This window comes from Natrix helvetica (genome assembly GCF_964273705.1).
Source record: "Natrix helvetica genome assembly, chromosome: 4".
NCBI lineage: Eukaryota > Metazoa > Chordata > Lepidosauria > Squamata > Natricidae > Natrix > Natrix helvetica.
The window spans coordinates 93,128,548-93,152,022 of NC_138550.1; the positions used below are offsets into that span (position 1 = coordinate 93,128,548).

The window sequence follows — 23,475 nt, forward strand, 5'->3', positions numbered from 1 at the left end:
ATTAGTTGATGAGTTGATGTATGCAGATTAGTCGGCTGTTTCGTAACATCCTGTGAAGCTGAGGTATTAGTTGTGTGCCCATTAGTCTTTTGTGTTGTAACGACCTGGGTAATGGGCTGTGTGATGACATCCTGAGACAAACCGACACCGGACCCAGAACAACACAGGACGCCACCACCAATCACCCTCACCAGACTCAAACCCAAACCCACCCCATAGACAAAATGCAACCACCATCCAGAAGTCAAACCAAGGCGGCATCACCAACTGCTGCACCCCCCTCCTATCCCCACACAAAGCAAACTAACACACGCCATGAACACATGGCCAGACCGCAAATTCGAGCCAAACCAAAGCCCGGGATGTTACAACACAGCCATCTGCTCAGGACATTACATCACAGAACTCAGGAGGTTACAACGCAGCCAACCTCCCAGGATGTTGCAGCACAGGACTCAGGATATCACTACACTAGAGCTCAGGATGTCATCACACAGCCCATTACCCATGTCGTTACAACACAAAAGACTAATGGACACATGGCTAATACCTCAGCCTCACAGGATGTTACGAAACAGCCAAGTAATCTGCATACATCAACTCCATCAACTAATCAAGATGTAACAACACAGCCAACCAACCCTCTTACAGCAACAAAGCCAGCACTCCACACACCCCTGCCAATATTTATAGAAAGACGGCAGCTCTATCTTACAGGAAAAGACCCGAATATGCCACGATCTGCATATATGTGTGTGTGTGTGTGCGCGCGCATGCGTGCGCGTGTGCGCGTGCGCACACACACAAACACAAACACACATTTTAGGAAATGCTGTTGAGTGGCTATGTAGTAAAAAAGCCAAGTTTTAACTAGATTTCTGGCATATGTTTCAGGAAAGTGAACATGGACTGGATGAACATAAACTCCATATGTATCTTTCTGCTTTACAATCCTTGATACCTTCTCTTTTTGCACTGGTATTGCAAGATGCCCCCTTTACAAACAAAGCTAAGCTTCAGGGAGAAGTCCCACATATAGAAGGTACCTGCTTCAATATTTTCTGTAAAGCTTTATTTAGAAATAAGACTTCATAGAAATGTTGATGTAGTTGTTGGAGTTGTTCAACCATTTTTCTCTTTTTCGTTTAGAAATATTAATGCTTCTTTGGGAAATAATAATGTGTAATATATATATTTATGTATTTACACACATACATACATACATACATACATACACATACATACATACATATATAATACATGTGCATATATGTGTGAGTGTCTACATACCGTATTTATCGGCGTATAACACGCACAGGCGTATATCACGCACCTTCATTTTAAGAGGGAAATTTCAGGAAAAAAATTTAAATTTCAAATAAAGAACTTCGAAGCAAAATAAGGGTAGCTCAGAACTTTTTTTTATTAACTTTTAGTTGGGAGTCCGGGGAGAGGAGAGATGGCTCATCCATTCTCTCCTCCTCTCACCCACACCCCGCTGTCTAAAGCGCTTCCTTTCGCCCACCCGAGCTCTTCCGCGGGCGAAAGAAAGCATTTTAGTCGGGTGTCGGGGAGAGGAGAGACAGCTCATCCATTCTCTCCTCCTCTCGCCCACACCCCGCTGAGTAGCGCTCCGTGATCCTTTTCTGTGCGCCTGGCGTTTAGGACATCCAGCTATCTATCTAAACGCCAGGCACACAGAAAAGGATCGCGGAGCGCTTCGCCCCAACAGCAGCTGCTTTTCTGTGTGCCTGGCGTTTAGATAGATAGCCGGATGTTTTAAACGCCAGGCACACAGAAAAGGATCGCGGAGCGCTTCGCCCCAACAGCAGCTGCTTTTCTGTGTGCCTGGCGTTTAGATAGATAGACGGATGTTTTAAACGCCAGGCACACAGAAAAGGATCGCGGAGCACTTTGCCCCAAAAGCAGCTGCTTTTCTGTGTGCCTGGCGTTTAGATAGATAGCCGGATGTTTTAAACGCCAGGCACACAGAAAAGGATCGCGGAGCGCTTCGCCCCAAAAGCAGCTGCTTTTCTGTGCGCCTGGCGTTTAAAACATCCGGCTATCTATCTAAACGTCAGGCACACAGAAAAGCAGCTGCTGTTGGGGCGAAGCGCTCCGCGATCCTTTTCTGTGTGCCTGGCGTTTAAAACATCCGGCTATCTATCTAAACGTCAGGCACACAGAAAAGCAGCTGCTGTTGGGGCGAAGCGCTCTGCGATCCTTTTCTGTGTGCCTGGCGTTTAGATAGATAGCCGGATGTTTCAAACGCCAGGCACACAGAAAAGCAGCTGCTGTTGGGGATCGCAGAACGCGAACCGGCGAAGCGCGCTCAGGAAGGCGGGGTAATGGGGTCACGTGTGCTTGAGGCTGAGGCAGCCTCAGGCTACTGTAAAAACAGTATCGGCGTATAACACGCATACATCATTTGCCCCCTATTTTTCGGGGGGGAAAGTGCGTGTTATACGCCAATAAATACGGTATACAGTATGTGTGTATGTGTGTATATGAGTATATGTATATTTCTTCATTTGAGAGCAGGCGTTGGAATTTCATTTTAATTTGTGCCATAGACAAAGAAGTTACAATAAAGGTGATCTTATCTTTTTCCGATGTTATCAGAAAATAAAATGTTTGAGCTCACTTCCTAGAGATTGCATGGACACATGCATGTGATTTTCTCAGTTACAATATAAATATTTATTCTTGTCTCCTGGATTTATTTTAAATATAAATTTAACTAAAGCCTGGGTTTTTTAAAAAAAATCTTACACAATCCTAATGAGCTTTTTGAGGACAGCTAAATTGATTTATTGACACTAAATTGAGTAGTTTTGAAAATATTTGTTATCTCTTATGCTTTTTTAAATAGTTGGTTTGCCTGGTGCAAAAACTATGCAGAGGTCCAGTTGCTTTCTTAATATTATAAAAAATAGTCCTCTTGATTTAGCAACAGATGATATCCATTAGTTTAAAACCCTCTAGGTTATCGTTATCTGTGAATGCAGTTGGTTCCTTTCAGACATATTTTTCCTAGTACAGTACTAAACTGATAAGTTTCTCAGCAATTTTGTGTTTCAATCATAAAGCTTCCAAAAGGATTTCATATCAGTATTGTCCTCTAGATATTGTTGAACTCAATCCCCATTACTCCTAATCAGTATGACCAGTGGTGAAAAATAAGATTTTAGCTAAACAGTATTTAAAAGCTATATGTTGCAGGTTTTCTTTAAAGACATAAGAATCAGATCCTTACAGTATGTCTAGGATCTGATGATATTTAAAGAATCAGATCCTAGACATAAGACCAACAGATGGTCCTCAGTTAACAGCCATTCATTCAGTGACCGTTCAAAGTTACCAAGGTGCCGAATTAGTGGTACTTACAACTGGTTCCAAAATTCCAGCCATCCCAACACTTTCATAATCTTATGATTATGATCTGGATGCTTGGCAACTGACTCACAATTACTGTATGATGGTTGCAGCATCGCACAGTCACATACTCAACTTTCCTTGCCTGCTTCCTACAGGCAAAGTCTAAATTAAATCTAGATATTCCTTTTGAAATTTAATACTAAAACTACAGGTTCCTAGGAAACATAATATTAAGTATAATGTATGACAATAGGGAGCTATGTATTTCTCAGAATATTGTTATTTAATCTCATCATACCTCAATACCTCAGCATCAATCATGCTGACTAGAATTGATAATATTCAGAATACCTGGAGAAACACAGATAATCCATTCTTTCTTTGTTAATGCTTTGTGGAACACAAATTGAATAAAAATTGATGGTTAAAAATTAATCACACCCATTATTTCTTTTCCTGATTCTTATTGAATCAACCAAAGATAAATATTTCGGTTGTTTGCTTTCAGTAACAAGGTTTCCAAGACCTGTATCACCTCTACAGGATGTCGCCACTATAATCGGAAGTCGTGAACAACTAGCTGTATTGTTGCAGCTTTATGATTACCAGTTAGAACATGAGGGCACCACAGGATGGGATACCTTACTATGGGTTGTCAATCAACTGTGAGTTCTCCTTGTTTTGTTCCATTTGATAATTTTATTTTTAAATAATATTATTTCACCATTTTCAGATGACTACAGGTGGAATGCAAAACCTCTTATTTAAACCTCTTAATTCAAAAACATTACTTTTAGATTAAGATGAGATGTCTCAACATTGCTAGACATTTTTAACATTGTTCTGACCATTCCAGAAATGCTGCAAACTAAGTTTTAAATTGATGTTTAAAGCTCTAGATGTTTCCAGAATGGCCAGAACACTTAGGATTCTCATACTCAGTTTCAAACTTGACAGTTCTGAACTCAGAACATTTTAAATTTAAAGAATTTACCTTTACCTTTACCTTTATTTCGATTTTTATACCGCCCCCTCTCACCAAAGGGACTCGGGGCGGTGTACAGTCAAATGAAATAGATAAAATGGACTACAAACATGCAAACATAAAAACATAGAAGAGGAGGCAATACAACACTGTACAGGTAAAGCAGATAAAAACAGTATATAAACAATCCTAAAAAATACCCAATTAAAATTACCCAGTTAAAATATATCTGCCAAGAGGTATAATGAGGTTATGAATGGTCCAGGCCGGCTAAACGGAACAGGTGAGTCTTCAGTTTTCGTCGAAAGGAGAGAAAGTCGGAGGTGGTTCTGATATCGGGGGGGAGGTCATTCCAGAGGGTTGGGCCTATCACAGAGAAGGCTCTACTCCTAGGTGTCGCCCGTTGGCACTGCCTAGTGGACGGCACCCGGAGGAGCCCCTCCCTGTGAGAGCGAATCGGTCGCAGGGAAGTGTGTGGTAGGATGCGATCCCGCAAGTACCTAGGTCCTGAGCCATGGAGCTCTTTAAAGATGGTAATTAACACCTTGAAACGCACCCGAAAGACCACAGGCAGCCAGTGCAGCTCGCGCAGGAGCGGTGTTACGTGGGAGTACCTAGTACTCCCAAAAATAGCCCGCGCGGCTGCGTTCTGGACTAGCTGCAGTCTTCGAGCACGTCCCAAGGGAAGCCCCATGTAGAGGGCATTGCAGTAGTCCAGCCGAGACGTCACCAGTGCATGAGTGACCGTGCATAGGGCATCCCGGTCCAGTAGGGGGCGCAATTGGCGCACCAGGCAAACCTGGTGGAACGCCCCCCTTGCCACGGCTGCCACATGGTCATCCATTGACAGCCGGGCATCTAGGAGGACGCCCAAATTGCGCGCCCGTTCCACAGGGGGCAATTGCTCGTCCCCTATGGTCAGCGATGGAATCAACTGACTGAACCGGGGTGCCGGTAGCCACAGCCACTCAGTCTTGGAGTGGTTGAGCTTGAGTCTGTTGTCCCCCATCCAGACCCCGACGGCTTCCAAACATCGGGTCATCACCTCGACAGCCTCGTTGGGGTAGTCTGGGGTGGAAATGTACAGCTGCGTATCGTCAGCGTACAGATGATACTCCACCCCAAAATCACGGATGATCTCCCCCAGCGGCTTCACATATGCGTTGAACACAAGTGAGTGGCCTCAGAGTCGACCTCTGCCCCCCTGCCAACACACATTGCGTCCGGTCGGAGAGGTAGGAGCCGAACCACCGCAAAACGGTGCCTCCAACTCCCATCCCCCCCAGCCGGCGCAATAGGATACCATGGTTGATGGTATCAAAAGCCGCCGAGAGATCTAATAGGACCAGGATAGAGGAACAACCCCTATCTCTGGCCCTCCAAAGATCATCGACCAACGCGACCAAGGCCGTCTCCGTGCTGTGTCCGGGCCGGAAGCCGGACTGGCGTGGGTCTAGATATTCGGATTCCTCAAGGTGTCGTGGAAACTGCTGTGCCACCACATTCTCTACAACCTTCGCTAAAAAGGGAAGGTTGGAGACTGGACGATAATTAGCTAGCTCCATCGGGTCAAGGGAAGGCCTCTTGAGTAAGGGCCTCACCACCGCCTCTTTCAAGTCGGCAGGAAAGGACCCCTCGCTCAAAGAGGCGTTCACCAGGCCCAGTAGCCAGCCTCGTGTCACTTCCCAGGATGCCAGTACCAACCAGGAGGGACACGGGTCCATTAAACATGTGGTCGGTCGCAGCCGTCCACGCAACCTATCCAAATCCTCGGGGGCAACAGACGCAAACTCCTCCCAGAGTGGTCTCACAAGACTCACTGTTGACGGCTCCTCTGGTCCACTGAAGGGGGTCCATCCGCTCCGGATCTGAGCGATTTTGTCCTGCAGATATTCCCCAAACTCCTCTGCTCTGCCCTGTAGAGGGGCTTCCCGCGTCCTCTGTGATAAGAGAGAGCGGGTCACCCGAAACAGGGCGGCAGGGCGGTTATCGGCGGACGCAATAAGAGTGGCACAATGTCTGCGTTTGGCCACTCTTAATGCCACAAGGTAAGTCCGTAAATAGGCTCTTACTTGTGTTCGGTCAGATTCGGAGCGTGAAGACCTTCCCCTGCCCTCTAGGCGTCTCCTATGGCGCTTCATCACCCTCAGGTCCTCGGTGAACCAAGGAGCCCGGGTGGGTTGTCGCCGCAGGAGAGGCCGCAAAGGCGCAACTCGGTCCAGGGCCCCAGCGGCCGCCCTATTCCAGGCGGCCACTAGGTTCTCGGAGCGAGAGCGGGTCAGGGCTACAGGGAATGGCCCAAGCTCCATCTGGAACCTATCCGGTTCCATCAGGCGCCTGGGGCGGTACCAACTTGGACAGTTTGGTTCCGCCTCCTCGCTGTGGGGGGTAGCGCCAGGGAAGTCCAGCCGGAGACATGAGTGATCTGACCATGACAGGGGAGTAATGGTTACATCCCCTCTTCCCAGATCACTCGCCCACTGTTCAGATACAAAAACAATTTAAAATTTGTAAGTTTAAAATATTTTTAAAAATTAAAATAAAATTTAAAATACTATGCAGAATATTTTCTGTACAGCATTTTAAATTTTCTTTTCATTTTAAAAATATTCTAGTATTGATCACATTCTCATAGTTGACTCCTTGTGATGTTGCAAGCACTGCTGTCACCAGCCACTTAGCAAAAAATCAGAGTTATGATAGACTCCCCGAAAGGTTTTTATAGCCCAGTTCTGGAGTTCCAATGGTAGCTAGCACCAGCCCCTGCAGTCATATGACCGCATTTGAGTTATTTGGCAACTTGTTCACATTTATAGCCAGTTACAGCTTTCCATAGTCACATGACTTTAATTTATAATGTTTTATAATAGAAATGAATTGATTTTTTTAACAATTGTGTCATTTGTTTTACAACCAAAGCATTCACTTAATCAGATTGGTCATGTAGGTGTCTCAACTTACAACCATTGTAACTAATGCCGGAATTTCTAGATTCCATTACGGTTGTATGCAAAAATGTATACAAAAATGGAAACATTGTCATTAACAGTTATAATATATCTTAGGTAATTTTAGGAAGCTTGAATATTATAATTTTATATTTATACCGTGTTTCCCCTAAAATAAGACAGGGTCTTATTTTCGGGGAAACACGGTATAAATATACCGTGAGACAGGGTCTTATTTTCTTTTTACCCACAAAATATGGCTTGGGCCTTATTATGAGGGGAGGGTTTATTGTTTTGGGGTTGCCTGGCAGCTTCTCTCTTCCGAGCAAGAGCTGGGCACAGCCTCATGGGCGAATGGCTGTGTTGCACTGTCGCAGCAGTGCAACACAACAGCCATGAAGCAGCCATGCTCATGAGCAGCCACCCGGCAAACCTCCTTTCCAGCCGGGCACAGCGCCATTCACTGACCTAGGGGTATCACCAAGCTGCGTGAGCGCCTGTTCGCCACCGTCCAGCTCCCGCGGTTTGGCGCCTTCGAAATGCCAGTGAAAGGTGCTCTGCAAGGTTGGAGAGGAGGGTTGTGTGAGTGGCTGTTCTGCTCCCGCTCGCACGCCTCCCAGCCTCACGATGCCCTGGCCCAGCTCTCCCCACAGAGGCAGAGTACCTCTGCCGCCGCCGCATGGCTTTTTCAGCGGCTTCCATACCGAGCCTTCCGGCAGTGGCCGCTCTGGGCATACGTTCTATGGTTGTACGCTTGGCCAGCAGCTGGCCCACAACCATAGAGCGTATGTCCAGAGCGGCCACTGCCGGAGACTCGGTTTGGAAGCCACCGAAAAAGCCATGTGGCGGCGGCGGCAGCAGAAGTACTGTGCCTCTGCGGGGAGAGCTGGGCCAGGGCATTGTGAGGCTGGGAGGCGCGCGAGTGGGAGTGGAACAGCCGCTCGCGCAACCCCCCTCTCCAGCCATACAGAGCGCCTTTCACTGGCATTTCGAAGGCACCTTCGAGCTGGGTGGCGAATAGGCGCTCACGCGGCTTGGTGATACCCCTAGGTCAGTGTTTTGCGCTGCTGCGATAGTGTAACACAGTCATTCGCCCATGAGGCTGTGCCCGGTTCTTTGGGAGCCCGCTCGCAAGAGGACAGCCTCCCGGCAACCTCCCTCTTCAGCTCGGCACAGCGCTGCTCACCAACCTAGCGGTATCCCGAAGGCCCCAAGCAACTCAATCACCTTTGCCTCCCACCCACCCTCGTTCCTGTGACTTGGCACCTTCGGGATACCACTAGGTTGGTGAGCAGCGCTCTGCCTGGCCAGAGGTGGGGGGTTGTCCAGGGGGCTTATTTGAGGGGGAGGACTTATATTTTTGCCCACCAGAAACATGTGGCATGGCCTTATTATTAGGACATGTCGTATTTTCGGGGAAACACGGTTATCACATCAAAATTGTAAATAAAAATAAAATAACTTGTTTGGGCCCAAACATCAAAAACAGCAGAGTCTTCCTGGAAAAGAATCAGCTTGCTTATGTTAATCTTAATCTTGATTTTTCAGGTTGCCTCAACTTATTGAAATTGTTGGTAAAATCAATGTAGCTTCAACAGCATGTGTTCATGAATTCTCAAGGTTTTTCTGGCGACTTTGCCGAACGTTTGGAAAGATTTTCACCAATACAAAGGTATAATGAAATATAACAATTCTCTGTATAGATAGTGGAATGATAACATGGAATTATAGATTTAGAAAGGATTTCAAAGACATTTAGCTTTCTTCTCCTCAGACAGTTTTGTGTATTAAAAGGATACTACAGGTATCATGATTTTGCCTAATGTTTCCTTATCTATTAATAATCTTTTCTTGTTAATTATGCTTTTTCTATTGTATTAAATGCTTTTATATCATCACCATTAGAAAATGTACCTGCCAACACATTTTTCCACTTTACTTATCCATTTAAGCACAAAGTAGGTAATTAAAATCCAATAGATGCAATTTGCCAGAAAGATTAGATTGTCAGATTAGGTTACACTAATTGAAATGCATACTAAGGCACCAATGCTCTACCTACTAACAACCTTGGTGAAAGAGACTCACATATCATCAGCTATTTAGATAAACATGGGGAATTTTTCCATACTTTCCATTCTTATCCAGATCTTTGTAAAAAGGCAGAATAATTTCTCCCCCCTTTTTTAGCTTTAAAAAAAAACATATATGCTTGCCAAATATTTCAGTGCATGGTTCTAGAATAGCAATAGCAGCTGAACAAATGTTCTTAAAACTTTCTGAATGCGATTGCCTATAATTTCATATGTTACTGTAACTCTTCACTTCTAAAAGCAATAATCGGTTTCAGAAAATATTTTTCTATTTTTCTTTTGCTAGTTTTGAAACAGGGTGCAGAGAAAACTGTTTCTCTATAAACAAAGTTGTAGACATAATACTTTGGAGAGAAAATTCCATTAGAAGAAAATATATGTAGCTCAGGTTGAATTGCGGAGTCTTTGAGGCTCTCTAACTGATGTTTGCTTGTAGATGTTTCATTCCTCAACTAGGTAACTTCATCAGTGTAGTAGCTTGCCCTGACAGTGTTGGTAAGTATATGGTTTTCTCCTAGATAGGTCCTGATTAGGGTATTGTGTTCTGCATTGTTTGCTTGATATTAATACCTTTTTATCTCAATGTTGGCTGCTGGAAAGAATGTATTCTAGAATTTTTATTGTCTCGTTTGTATGATACGTAAATATGGTTAATTTCTATGTGTCTAATAATGACTGATTTATCAAAACCTGGAGGGCAACCTATTGTATGTAGACATTGAAGATGTTACCTAGTTGGGAAATGAAATATCTGCTAGCAAGCAGCCAAGGTCAAAGATCAGCAAGGACTCCACAAAACATTTTTTCCTGTGCAATGTAACATAACCAAACCTACACCTAGGTGTTTTTATAAACTAAGAATTCTTTTGAGGACTTCTCCAACATCAGTTGCATTGTGACCTCAGTGAAGATTCAGTCCAAGTTTTTTCTTGTATGCAACAGGGAACTTTTCATATGTACAGTTCTATACATGAAGGCTTCCGGGCAACCCCAAAAACTGCATTCAATTGAAGCTCTCATGGAAGCTTAGTTATGTAAATCTATACTTCCTGCAATCAGTTTTTGGCTAATGTTACAGCATGATGTATAAAACACAGAGGCTGGTGACTGTTAACACTGTGAGTTCTGTACATTTGTATCACCTGAATGTCAAAAAAAATATTCTTTGCATCTTAAACAAAACGGTGGTAGTGGTTAAATTTTTATATCCTTAAATTTATTAATAGCACTGTTACTTACAAAATAGCTTTTCAAGTTAATATCTTACCTGTGCATATCAACCATTGTCTTCCAAGATCTAAATAACAATGTATCAAGTAAAATAGCAAATGATTTTGAAAAAAAAACATTTCCAAATGAATAGCCATTCATTTCTAGGTCAAAAAAATGAAAAAGACAAATATAAAATAAAATGTGTTTCATTTTTCTAGACCTTTTTCTTCCAGTGTCCTTAATGCTTAATTAATATATGAGGGAAATATAGATGCAAGTATTTTAAAGGATTCCTAAAACACTGTTGTTTAATATCCAGTAATTACATTATGCTTTACAATTTTGAAGAAGAGTAAAGTGATTTCTGTTCCATGTTTTAGGTAAAACCACAATTCCAGGAAATTTTACGGCTCTCTGAGGAGAACATTGGTAGGTATAAATTTGTTCTTAAATGCTTAATTGGAAAGAAATATCAAGACCATCAGTTCTATAAATAAGATTTTGAAACACAATTCAACTTATTTTTAAAAAGTAAAGGATAACAAAGTGCCTGAATGAACTTTGAAAAAAGTAATTGTTTTAATATATAAAAAAGAGAAAAGTTAACAAATACATCCAAAACATACTACATATATGAAATATTTCATTATAAGTCCTTTATTTCATGGGTTGAGATCAGATTGATCAGTCATTTCAGTGCTTTGATAAACAGCCACTTCATCAACAAGAAGGGAAGTATAGCCATGATCTAAAAATAGTCTAACAAAAGTATAGCTATTATCTAAAAAAAATCATGGGGTCATATTGTTTTTCAACCATTAAAGAGTAATCCTTTGTGCTGTGTCTCCCATGCTTTATAAATCCTGAAAGATAAGATACAAATCTAAGAAATAACAAATAAATATTTCTATAGGGATGAATTTCATGTTTTATGTGTAATTCAGAAGTACATCATGAAACTATATTTAATATTATATAGCACATTAACAAATTTAGTTAATTTTAGATATTATAAAATGGAGCAGTACAGGGATAAACTCATTTCATGTGTATATGTGTGCCTTCACCTATTCCAAGGTAATGAGGTTAGCAGTCAACCCTTTTTATAAACATTCTCTGGAGTGTCCAGTAAGCATGAAAAAAATATTCTTGAATTATTTCATTTGAAGATTATAAGGTACTTAATATTACATAAACCTCTTAGCTGTTTACTTAATTAACTACAGCTGCGTTTCTCAACAAGTGACTTGATTTCTTAATATGTTACAGAGTTTTAGCAGGTAACTAATATGCTACTTAGCTATACTTCTTAATTGTTTATTTAAAGTTAATATAAGCTTGGGATTGTCCAAGACTTTCCAGAGCCAATAGTAATTTGGGAGTTTCAACATTCCTCATATTTAAATATTCCTCCTGGCCTAAGTTACAAAATCACGATATATTTTAATTGTATGTGCTACGATTTTGCAACAGATACAGTACTAATTTTAAAAAATTGTATGCCACCTGATTCTCAATGACTGAATGAATAAAATATATAATACTATTTATTTCTAGATCTGTATCTGCGGAACTGTTCCTTGTGCAAAAAGCTAGATAACAAAAATATTATTATTATTATACCACTTTATCTAACAGAGAGAATAAGCATTGCTAACTTTTTTTCTCACAGCACTTTTAATTAGTTTTACTCTCTGAATTGGTCCTACTTAGTTCTGTAGAAATAGAAACTGGGTGAATAGAGGGGCTGTCCCTAATTTTGACTGGGCATTTTTAACAATATTAGGTAATAGCATTATATAAATGTGTATCAACTTGAGCATCATAAATAACTTCAAGACTTTTATTTCTTAATTTCAGATGCTGCAGCAGGGAACGGAGTACTAACAAAAGCCACAGTTCCTATCTACGCAACAGGTGTACTTACATGTTATATCCAGGTAAACCTGCTCTTCAATTATGAATTTGAAAAGACAATAGTTATCTTTACTTAAAACTTCTAAATAAAGTTGAAACATACTTACGCTTTTCCTTGGATCCTAAATTATATTACTTTCAAAAGTGTATAGAAAGAGATTTCACCTTCCTTCTATGGCTACTTCCAAATAATCTTTTGCCTTTATTAACCTTGCACACTCCATCTCACGCTATCAAAAAAATCAACTCTTATTGTCAAGAGATTTTGTGGGGGAGGTGAATGCAGATGACTGGAATAGAAAATAGAAAACTTGTTATTTTCTGATAATGACTTCATTTCTTTAAAAAATATGTTACAATGTTATTACCACCAAAGTCCTTTTCCCTTATGCTTACGGGGGAGGGGGAGGGACCTTGAAAACGTATATTTAACTTTTTATCATGCAAAGTTAGATTTTATCAGTATTTGCTGTACTCCAATAAAGTATCACTATTTTCAATATTATAAAATGAATACATTAATATTTTCAGAATTCCTTTTAGTAAAAGGAACAGAATTAGATAAAGCCATTAGTTATACAAGCATACAATAGTCTCTATTTGTTTAATTGTGAACTTTGGAAAGTGATATAAGCTGCAGGGAGGGTTCGATCATTATTACATCATATCATTTTAATAGAGGAGAGAAGTGGCCAAATCAGTACACACTTCAAAACTGAACTTTAGAAAATTACGGTTGGCTGGAATGATAAATATAGTAAGAGAATCCAAGTCAAAATGAAGCATTCAGTATTATAGGAATATGCCTTGAGAAAGTAGATGCATAATTATTGTTATTCATAGCATGTAGTACTTGTTAGTTTGCAAGCATTATATATGTTTATGCTTTATGAATTTTTATATACAGCTGATTTCACACTTTAAGGATATAGTGACTACAATCTATATTCATTTAACCAATGATTCTGTGAAAATATTGATATAATTGCTTGTGGTTCTCTGACTAATGATTTGGTATTACATGACAGGTAATGGACATCCTATCCCATTCTAGAGCAAAGTGCTGAGAGCCGGGACAGTATCTCCTGATCAAAAGGCATGATTGAGTCATGGGTCCCAAAATATTACTAGGTTTTTTTTAGTTAAAATCTTAATGTGGTTCACTTCTTGATAATATGATAGCAAATTTAAATTTATGTTTTTAAACCTCTACTTTCAGGAAGAAGACCGCAAGCTGTTAGTAGGATTTTTAGAAGATGTCATGACTATGCTTTCATTATCTCACGCTCCCCTTGATAGCCTAAAAGCATCTTTTGTGGAATTAGGGTAAAGTATATTACTGAAACTGATATAAAGGGGCGATCGTTTACATACAGCATCAGATATAAGAATTTAATCTCAAAGATTTTGGAATTCTGTTCCTCAACATTCCATTATAAAGCAATAATCTGCAGAACAGGAATGCTGTTGTGTTTTTGTGACATTTTTTCATCAAAGTTATATAATAACCAATTTGATAAATAATACAATACATATTTTAATTTAAAAAGGTATTGAAAATATAGTTGGAAATTTGCAGTATCAGACCAACCTGCTACATGAAACCTATATTTGAACTCTCCTTGTTCACGTAGTCCAGGCAGTCTACTGGTAGTCCTTGACTTACGACCACAATTAAGCCCCAAAATTTCTTTGCCACAGTTGTTAAGTGAATCACTGAAGTTGTTAAGTTAGTACCAAGGTTGTTGTGAATCAGGCTTCCGCATTGAGTTTGCTTGTCAGAAAGTTGCAAAAGGTGATCACATGACCCTGTACTGTAATCATCATAAATGTGAGTCAGTTGTCAAGCATCTAAATGTAAATCACATGACCATGGGAATGCTGCAACAGTCATAAGTATGAAAAATGGTCATAAGTCATTTTTTTCAGTGCCATTGTAACTTCTGTCACTAAGTGAACTGCTGTAAATCAAGGACTATCTGTAAATGGCAACATTTGGGATAGTTCAATGTTTGCTCTAAAGAGCTCCTCCTACTCTAAAAATACACTTTGGGGGATAAATGCGGTTGAAAATGAATAAACTGCAGGCACTTTGCTTTTGGTTAGGCTAATTGAGGTTAGCTGAGAGAGAAAATTTGAGAAGATATTTGAGGAAAGAAAGAAAGTGCAAAATAAGTGCAGTTTGAAAGCAAATGACTATTTATAGCTTAGATCTGATTGTTTTGTGTTCTCAGTGCAAACCCAGCATACCATGAATTGCTGCTAACTGTATTATGGTATGGAGTTGTCCATACTTCAGCACTTGTTCGATGTACAGCTGCCAGAATGTTTGAGGTAAGTGTTCATTAAATATATTTTAGATATTACTAATTCTACTCCCTGCAGAAATAGTGGTTGCCCTTCCCCGTGCCTATCACCATTTAATTCCTCTTTTCTCAAGACCCTGGATGTGAGATAGAGGGGAAGCCTTACAGTCAAGTGGACATGGATTCTGAAGGGGCTTCACAATACATCCATTTTTACAGAGGGTACCAGTTATGTTAAAAATACTGTCAGGGAATATAGCAATTTATCTCATCTAATATATTTAGATTCTTTAAAGTACATTTTAATATTATACTCTGTTTTAAAATATTTTAAAGTAGTTGTGCACTGTGTGATGGAGCAGGATGTTAATCCTATAGTTTGAAATGAATTTTCCCATTCATTTCTTCTTCTTTTTTTAAAGTATTGCTGTGTTACACGTGTTTGTGAAACATTTCAGGGGAACAGGCCAAATTAGACATTTATTTCTGAACTGAATTGGTGCATTGCTTGCTTAAAAACTTCTGTTAGCTCTGAGAAATCATTTCAGTGCTGAATTCAGTGTTCAAACCAGCTATCAATTGTATATACCTTATAAATTGGAAAGTATCTATCAAAATGTTTGATTGCTTCCAATGATAACATCTGAAATTGCCCGTACTACGATTAAAATAAATATTAAGTAAGGAAAGGAACAGCATGCTTTTCTTGTTTTGCCTGATATTGCTGATGCATAGAATTGAAAGAAGGGGGGTTAAAAAATTCATGTACGGTTCCTGATCTAACCACACAGCAAACTGTACAAGCTGCAAAATGGAGATACTTGTTTTCAGTTTTGTATCAGATTATCCACTTGTTTTATGTTACTCCTCAGATTTTACCAATGTCACTTTAGTAGGACCTTGAAAATTCTAGTGGGAAGACAGGCCATACCTTTAATGAATAGATATGACTGTTTGGAGCATTTTCATGTCCTAAAACAAATATTTTGACCCTGGTCAATATATAAGGGCCATCTTGCCATTTCCCCTACATGCACAAAGATGCTGGTCTAATTTTAAGTCTTTATATCAGTGCAATTCAAGAAAAATTAAGAAATTGAATAGAAACGTAATTAAATAATCGTATTAGTTGCACATAAGAGACTTCTAAAGAACATTTAGATCTTTAAAAATATTGCTGGTGACAAAGCATATAAGGTTAAAAACAGAGTTTTATTTTGTTTTGCCACATATTTTTTCTCATAATAAGATGACCTCATTTGAGAGTATTGGGAACTCAATTTTTACTTGAATTGTACTAATTTTTTCAAATACACCCAGAGTCTAGTCTGCATTATTATTTTGTGAGTATCTTTCCTCACCTAACCTTTTTTTTTTAAATGACAATTGTCGAATGGAGAAAATGGCTAAATGAATCTGTGCCAATAAATTTTTCTAGTTTACTTTTTTTTGTGTTATAAGTGCTATTGCCTATGCCAGGTGTATTTTATTTTTATAATTCAGCCAAAATAGCAACAATATACATCTATCATGAACTCTAATATGGTTATAAGAAGGTTTAATTGGATAGTGAAGAAGTGCAAGTATTTGATGTTGGTCTAAACTAACATGCTGTTTTGGACTTATGCTTGCGTGACATGCATTAATATTAAATTGAACATAATCTTGAGTGCTCTATGATGATCCAGATTTGATCCTGGTTTGAACACTATCCATGCACAGTAAGGACATCAACTTGAATCTTTGCTGTACTACATAAGTTAAAACCATGGGTGGGCATTCTTTATTACCTATTTACCTACTGAGTGTGTAAAGTTTTACATAGATTGCAGGACTAAGTAGCTCATTATTTGGTATAGCCAAGCATTTATAATTTTATGCAAGAGTACCGATTCAAGTTCTATTAATGTGAACTAATTATACTTTTAGTCGCTAGATATCCTGAAACTGTACTCTTGCTTTTTAAATTAAAATATATTAATGATCTACACAAATGCTATATATAAAAGCAAAAACTATACAAGACTGAAGTAAGCCCACCCCTGGTTTATAACAAGATGAGTAATCATTGTGGCTTTCTATCAGTAAATCCTACTGTTACATCTTAAAATCAAAATACGTTCTAAAATGAGAATCCAGGTTCTCATTATCTTCTTATTATCTCAAGCTTCTTTTTTATGTTGTTTTTATCTTAGGCATACATTTACTAAATAATTAAAAGCCATGATTAGGGTAGAAAACTTTTATTAAAAAAAAAAACAGATGAAATACTCTTGGTGATTAGAAATAGGAATTATGTCAAAATCGTGCATTTTTGGATTTCCAGTAAAGTATTTCCTAACCTCCTGTCCTTTACAATTATACCTCACAGCAGGGGTGTGAAACTGGTGGCCTGTGGGCCAAATGCGTCACACACAGGCCACGCCCATCCCAGCTCTGCGAAGGGGAAAATGTCACAATAGATCATGTGACGGCAACATGACACCACGAGTTTGACACCTGTGCCTTACAGAATCCCTGCTGCTATAGACATCCTTAGTACAGAAACACAGACAATTAAAATCAAGGTTATTCTCTTTTTCCAAGCAAGATGGTTTGCTTCTGGGATTAAAATATTCCAACACATCTGAGTTTGGTGAGTCAGGTTTTAACGCTCAAATACCAGCCTCAGACCAATCCTAATAGAATTTATTGCCATTTTCTACATGTTTACCTGACCTTTTAAATTATTATCTTTTAATAGTGACAATAGAGCCCAGTTTACGCTCACAAATCACAAGAACTGTTTGGAGTTCTTAGTTATCAGTTCTTCATATGGAATCAGGGTGGGTTTTTTTTTTCATTTAGTGAACATGACACATTCCTACATTTCACAATAACTTGGTTTCTTTTGTAGAGCTATAACAACGTAGCAATAATGGAGCTTTAGAAACTTCAAACATTACTTTGAAATTTAAACATTAACTTTCAGGATGCTGTCGGGATACTTTTGTTGTCTAACAGCTCTGTAGTTGGTCTGTGTTGCCTGCTTGGGCCACTTAATGCTTTCATCATGCCTTCTGCCTAGTTATATTAAAAGAGCACTCTAGCGTAGCGATACTTGCTTCTAATTTTGGTTTGCCTTTTGTGTTTCTCTTCTTCTTGGTTACGCTGTTCTTCCCATGATACTGTGCTCACTTTTTCCGCGCATCACGTGTGATATACCCCTCTGCTCTGCCCATTCAGCTGTTGGTGAAGGGGGTACATGAAACTCTGGTAGCTCAGAGAGTGGTTCCTGCTCTCATTACTCTCTCCAGTGACCCTGAAATGTAAGTTTCCCCAACTGTCTTCTACAACTAGCTCCCTCTTACAACTTGTCAAGAAATAAACCTCCAGAATGTATTTGCTAATATTCAATTTTTTTAAAAAAAAATCACTAACTATTAAATATACTCAATATCTTTAGCAACTAAAGGAGTAAGTACTTTATTCTTACAAACAACTATAATAACTTTTATAGTAAATAATAACATGTCTGAATAGTTTCAGATGTTATCATACTGCTGTTTGTTTCTTCCATGCTGAAGAGGGATGCTAATTTCACTAATACATTACTGCCTGTAAAAAGCATGAGGAGACTCCTTACTTATTTTAATGCCCCGTGTGGGTGACTAAACTTAGAAAGACTGGTGATTCTGCCTGCCCATCCTCAGTCACAGCTAACTTAGTTATCCTTCCAGTTTAAAACCATTTTTATTGCATGTTGACTGGTTTACAGCTGACTCTTCGAGGCATGCGTGAAGCCTTAGTTGACAAGCGGGTTGCTCCGGCCCTTGTTACCTTGTCCAGTGATCCTGAATTGTGAGTTTCTGAATGTGACCTTGAGTTAATCTTTCTGTGTCTTTCTCTCTTTTTTTTTAAATTTTGATACTACTTCCTGGTCTAATTCCTGTCACTGCTAGCAGTTAATACCTTAATGGAGTTTCAAAATTAGTATTCTATTTTTAATTAAACATTTATTTTACTGTTAAGAGCTGAGTATTTGTTTTGCTTTGTTTTGCTCCTAGCTCTGTAAGAATAGCCACAATTCCTGCGTTTGGGACCATCATGGAAACGGTCACTCAGAGAGAGGTAGGATTTCTGTTGCATTGAACTAGGATAATTCCCAGTTTGTAATCGCTAACTATTGAACTCTGTTAAAAAAATAATGTTTTCGGGATATCTGGATTGGTAAAAGTTCTAATTAAAATGAGCAACCTTTTACAGCAAAGTGCAATACAGATACTCTTTGTTTAGCAACCACAATTTGCCTTTGCAAAGTGGTGGCTAAGTGGTCGCTTGCAATCCTATTTCAATTGTCCTTTGGTTTATAGACTTACAAAGGTCATCAATGCGAAAATTCATCATAAAGTTACTTTTTTTAATCACTGTTATAATTGCAAATGTTCACTGTACAAGGCAGTCGCTTAAGCGAGAAGTAGCTGTATGCGTGTAGTTTTATCCCACTGATGGTGTGGCACACAAGCAAGATAGCAAGGTCTTGCCTCCATTTTGTCATACACCAAAGTGACTTTGTCTTTATCCTCTTTTGCATGTACTGAGCACCCATCACATAATTCACCTCCTCATACTTCAGCTCTTGATGGAATACTTCTGAGTTGTAAATGGAGTACATAATTAAAAAGGGAAAATTATATGTGATGGTGATCTTATGTGTTCTAATCTTCATCCCAATCACTCTCTGCGTTGTTCACAAACTGTTTGGTGGGCTGCTTGGCGCAACAAGTATTCATATAATTAGCTGGTTTCTATAGCCGCCCATCTTGCATATGCAACTTTGGGCAGCTACCAACACATTAAAAGCAATAAATAAACAAGAGCAAAAGCATAAAAACTCTAATGGTCACAAACCCAATTAACAATAATGCCATGCTCTAAAACACATTTTGGGCTTCAGCGCTTCCTGAAAGCCAGCAGGGTTGGAACAAATCTAATCCCCAGTGGAATGGAGTTTCATGCCCACATTTCAGACTTAGTGGGATAACTAGAAATAATGAGAGACATATAAATTATCCCCATGCCATTTTGAATTCCAACCACAAACCCTGGGAGCTGGGGCAGCTTGTGGAGCAGAGTTGTAACATGGGCATATCCATGCTTATAGCTCCCTAAGCTGCCACATTCTGGACCAGTTATAGCTTCTCAATAATCTTCAAGGACAGCCCCACGTAGAGGACATTGCAATAATCCATTCAGGAGGTGGCTACAGCATGAACGATCATGAAAGTCCAGGAAAGAGTTCAACTATGAACGAAGTTGTGCAAAAACCGTCCTGGCTATGGCTACCACCTGCCCTTCAAACAGGAGTCCTGGGTTCATGAGGACAACAAATGCCCCCCCCCCCCCCGCCATTGTATATTAGTTCTATTTAATGTTGTATAGCTATATTCAGAAGCAAAGATGGAAAACAGGGTCTGTGTGGCCATAAAACCCAAACCACTTAAGTCATGCTAGGATTGAGCTGAAGTTTATTCTTTCTCATTCAAACTTTCCCACTTCCAACACTAAAATAGAAATTCCATTATAGCACCTGGCCCGAGGCAGAGATATAATATTGGGTATCATTATCAGCCTTAGACTTCAATCAGCAGCTTCATGTAGATATTAAATAGGAGCAGAGAGAATGGGAAACTGGGAGGAAGGCTTATGAGCTACATTTCTGCTATCCTTTAATACAAACTAGACCCAGAGGATGGCGGAGAACCGGCCCATAATTCTGCTTTTCACTGCTAACTACCAAAGTCAGTCCAGAATGATTGATGGTATCAAAAGCACTTGAGCCGCATCCTACTCCCATCAGAGATCATCCACCAATGTGATCAATGCTGTTTCAATCCCATGCCCACGTCTGAAGCCTGATTAAAAAGATCCAAGATAGTATATGACCAGGACTGCATGTAATTCCCAAACATTCACCACTGAAGAGCTTCTCAAACAGATTTTACAGGGGTATCTAGGCTTTACTTGACTCATGCCTTGCAGCAAATCATACCTTTATAAAAATCTTAATAGAAAGCAGTCCTCGGTTTATGACTTCCCCAGGGGGATATGTACAATCCGGTTCCAAAGTTCCAATAACCATTCCCCCCCAGCAGTCACATGACTCTACATTTAGAGCCATTTGCAGTGTCCCACAGTCATGTAACTGCATTTTGCAACTGTCATGCTTAATGACCATGGTGGCTGCTTTATGGCCACACGATTTGCTTAATGGCCACAACAAAAGAGGTCACAAAATTGGGTCAGTCGATGACACCATTTACAGTCATTACAACTTACAACCGTGATGGGCGTGCTCCATTATGGTCAAAAGTTGAAGACTACTTGTATGCATTATGAATCAACAGAGAGACCATCGTAGTTATCAGGATAGTGCAAACTCCTTGCTATCTGGTCATTTTTCCACATCTCGTTTTCATGATAAAAAGATTAGTCTATGTCACAGGTGTCAATCCCGCTGTGCCACGTTGCTGTCAAAAGTTGACATATCGCAACTTTTTTTTCCCTTCACTGAGCTGGGGTGGGTGTGGCCTGCACGTGATGCATCCAGCCTGCCAGCTGCCAGTTTCAGATCCCTGGTCTATGTCTAAAACAGTTATTAAAATCTTGAAATAGTAAAGAAAGGGCATCAAATTCTGACATTGCAAATAAGTGAAAACAAAAAACACTGTAATTATTACTGTATGTGTCCAAAATTTCTGTTGTGCTTTTTCAAAACCACTCTTTATATTCAAGCTTACAGCCTAATAGTATACATAATATAGAAGGGAAAAATAGAACGGCCAAAGAATGTGAACTGCCATGACTTCCATGCCTTTATCTAGTTTTGATAAAGTTAACTTGAGGGAGAGAGATTTCTTTTAAATGCACTGCCATACGATGCAGTCAGGGAGCATGATAGAGCATAGTTGCATAGACTTAAATCTCACTTTGCTTTTTTTTTTGTTTGAAAGTATGAAGCCTAACATATTTTAATATAAAACTATAGTAGAAACTATATATAACAAGAAATGCGTTAATTTTTTTCATTCTTAAATTTTATTTCATAACATGCTCAGCAAAAATATATTTGAATGGGCAGCCCATATTTTCAAAAACTTGTGAATTAACGAATAAAGCTGTTTCTGATGGTTAAAAAATATAGCAGAGTTTGCATTTGTATAATTTCAGACTGTTCCTTATTTTCTAAAATAACATAGTAGAGGAAATGGAACTGAACATTTGTACTGAGTCATACTTGTGTGCTGAATAAGTAGTAATAGGTTAGTTTAAATACATAAATACACATTTGTACTATGGAGTTAATTACATATTGATGTTTTGTTGGGGTTAATGGAATCTAGAAATTTGAAAATGGGTATTCAAGAGACTTTAGTCAGCATCATTTTTTTAAAGTGCATACATTTTAGAGAAGGATTTTCTAAACAGGAGATGTTGAGGGTAAGGTTTACTTAAGAGATAAAAGTATTAATGCTAGGATTTTTTGTAACAATAAAAATCTGATCATGTTAAAGTCAAAACAAATAAAATGTTAAAAGTTATTTTCTTTTGGGCATTATTAATTTTTACTTATTTCTGCAATAAAGTTTTCATATCTTATAAATTATGTTTCCTTTTAAGCTTTTGGAAAGAGTCAAAATGCAGTTGGCCTCTTTCTTGGAAGATCCCCAGTATCAAGACCAACACTCTCTGCACACAGAAATAATAAAAACCTTTGGAAGAGTCGGTCCAAATGCTGAGCCAAGATTTAGAGATGAATGTGAGTTTGAATAACAAAACATAAAAATATATGTTTTTCAGTTTGTCAACAATTATAGCTCTGTTCTTACACACTTTGGTGATTTTATTATGATTTTTTTTCAAATATTCCCTTTCCAGTTGTTCTTCCACATTTGCATAAACTTGCCTTGGTTAATAACCAGCAATCTGCAGACTCAAAACGACTGGACATAGCTACTCATCTCTTTGAAGCCTATAGTGCACTCTCCTGTTGTTGTATCCTTATTTGATTTGAAATTATAATTTTATATTTGTACAGACTATTGAAAAATACTCTGTCTCTTCACAAATTGCAATATTAAGTAACGTGTAATGTTTCCATCAGGTTTTGCTGAGAATATTAAAGGCAGACAAATTAAACAGCTTTTACGAATGAAGGCAAATATACGTGTCCCAGGATAATGTTGCAGGATCCAATCTGGGTTAGTCACAGGGACCAAAGGCTTTGTCTTCCAAGCTTTCGGACTCGTGCTGGAGCCCATCTTCAGGGAACTTCTCTCTAGCAGAGTATTACACAGCTCTTAATAATTGCATGAAGGCTCCTACGTTGCAGTAGCAACAATAAGAGTTGTATCCTTGTGCTACACAGGCTGTTTAAGGTGGAGATACTTTTCCACTTTCTGAATCTTATCCATTCTTGAGAGTAAGGTCATTCTTAAGTGTCCCACCGAACAGTTGCAAATCTTGAAGAGGCAAGAATTTGCACCCCGTAGCCTCCATGGTTCTGAAATTTGTGGCATCAAAAAAGCTAGTGTCCCTTTCTGGAAGGCTGTTTTATTTGTAAACTTCAGCTGACTAGAAAGTGTGACCAGCATTTT

The 23,475-nt window shown here is 39.2% G+C and overlaps 1 protein-coding gene across 4 annotated transcripts in view; it reads left to right on the forward strand.

Annotated features, from left to right (window-relative positions):
- The window catches only part of RELCH (RAB11 binding and LisH domain, coiled-coil and HEAT repeat containing), a 74,679-nt gene that overhangs the window by 45,542 nt on the left and 5,662 nt on the right, over positions 1-23,475 (forward strand). For 2 of the 4 annotated variants that reach the window (XM_081950918.1, XM_081950916.1), the window contains exons 16-26: positions 895-1,042; positions 3,887-4,043; positions 8,860-8,983; positions 10,997-11,045; positions 12,477-12,556; positions 13,753-13,859; positions 14,768-14,867; positions 18,597-18,679; positions 18,886-18,949; positions 22,499-22,637; positions 22,757-22,873. In XM_081950918.1, the coding sequence (XP_081807044.1) occupies positions 895-1,042; positions 3,887-4,043; positions 8,860-8,983; positions 10,997-11,045; positions 12,477-12,556; positions 13,753-13,859; positions 14,768-14,867; positions 18,597-18,679; positions 18,886-18,949; positions 22,499-22,637; positions 22,757-22,873 (1,168 nt within the window). Of the gene's footprint in view, positions 1-894; positions 1,043-3,886; positions 4,044-8,859; positions 8,984-10,996; positions 11,046-12,476; positions 12,557-13,752; positions 13,860-14,767; positions 14,868-18,064; positions 18,148-18,596; positions 18,680-18,885; positions 18,950-22,498; positions 22,638-22,756; positions 22,874-23,475 lie in introns of those variants that run through there. The other 2 variants (XM_081950917.1, XR_014175206.1) reach the window with 2 other exon arrangements.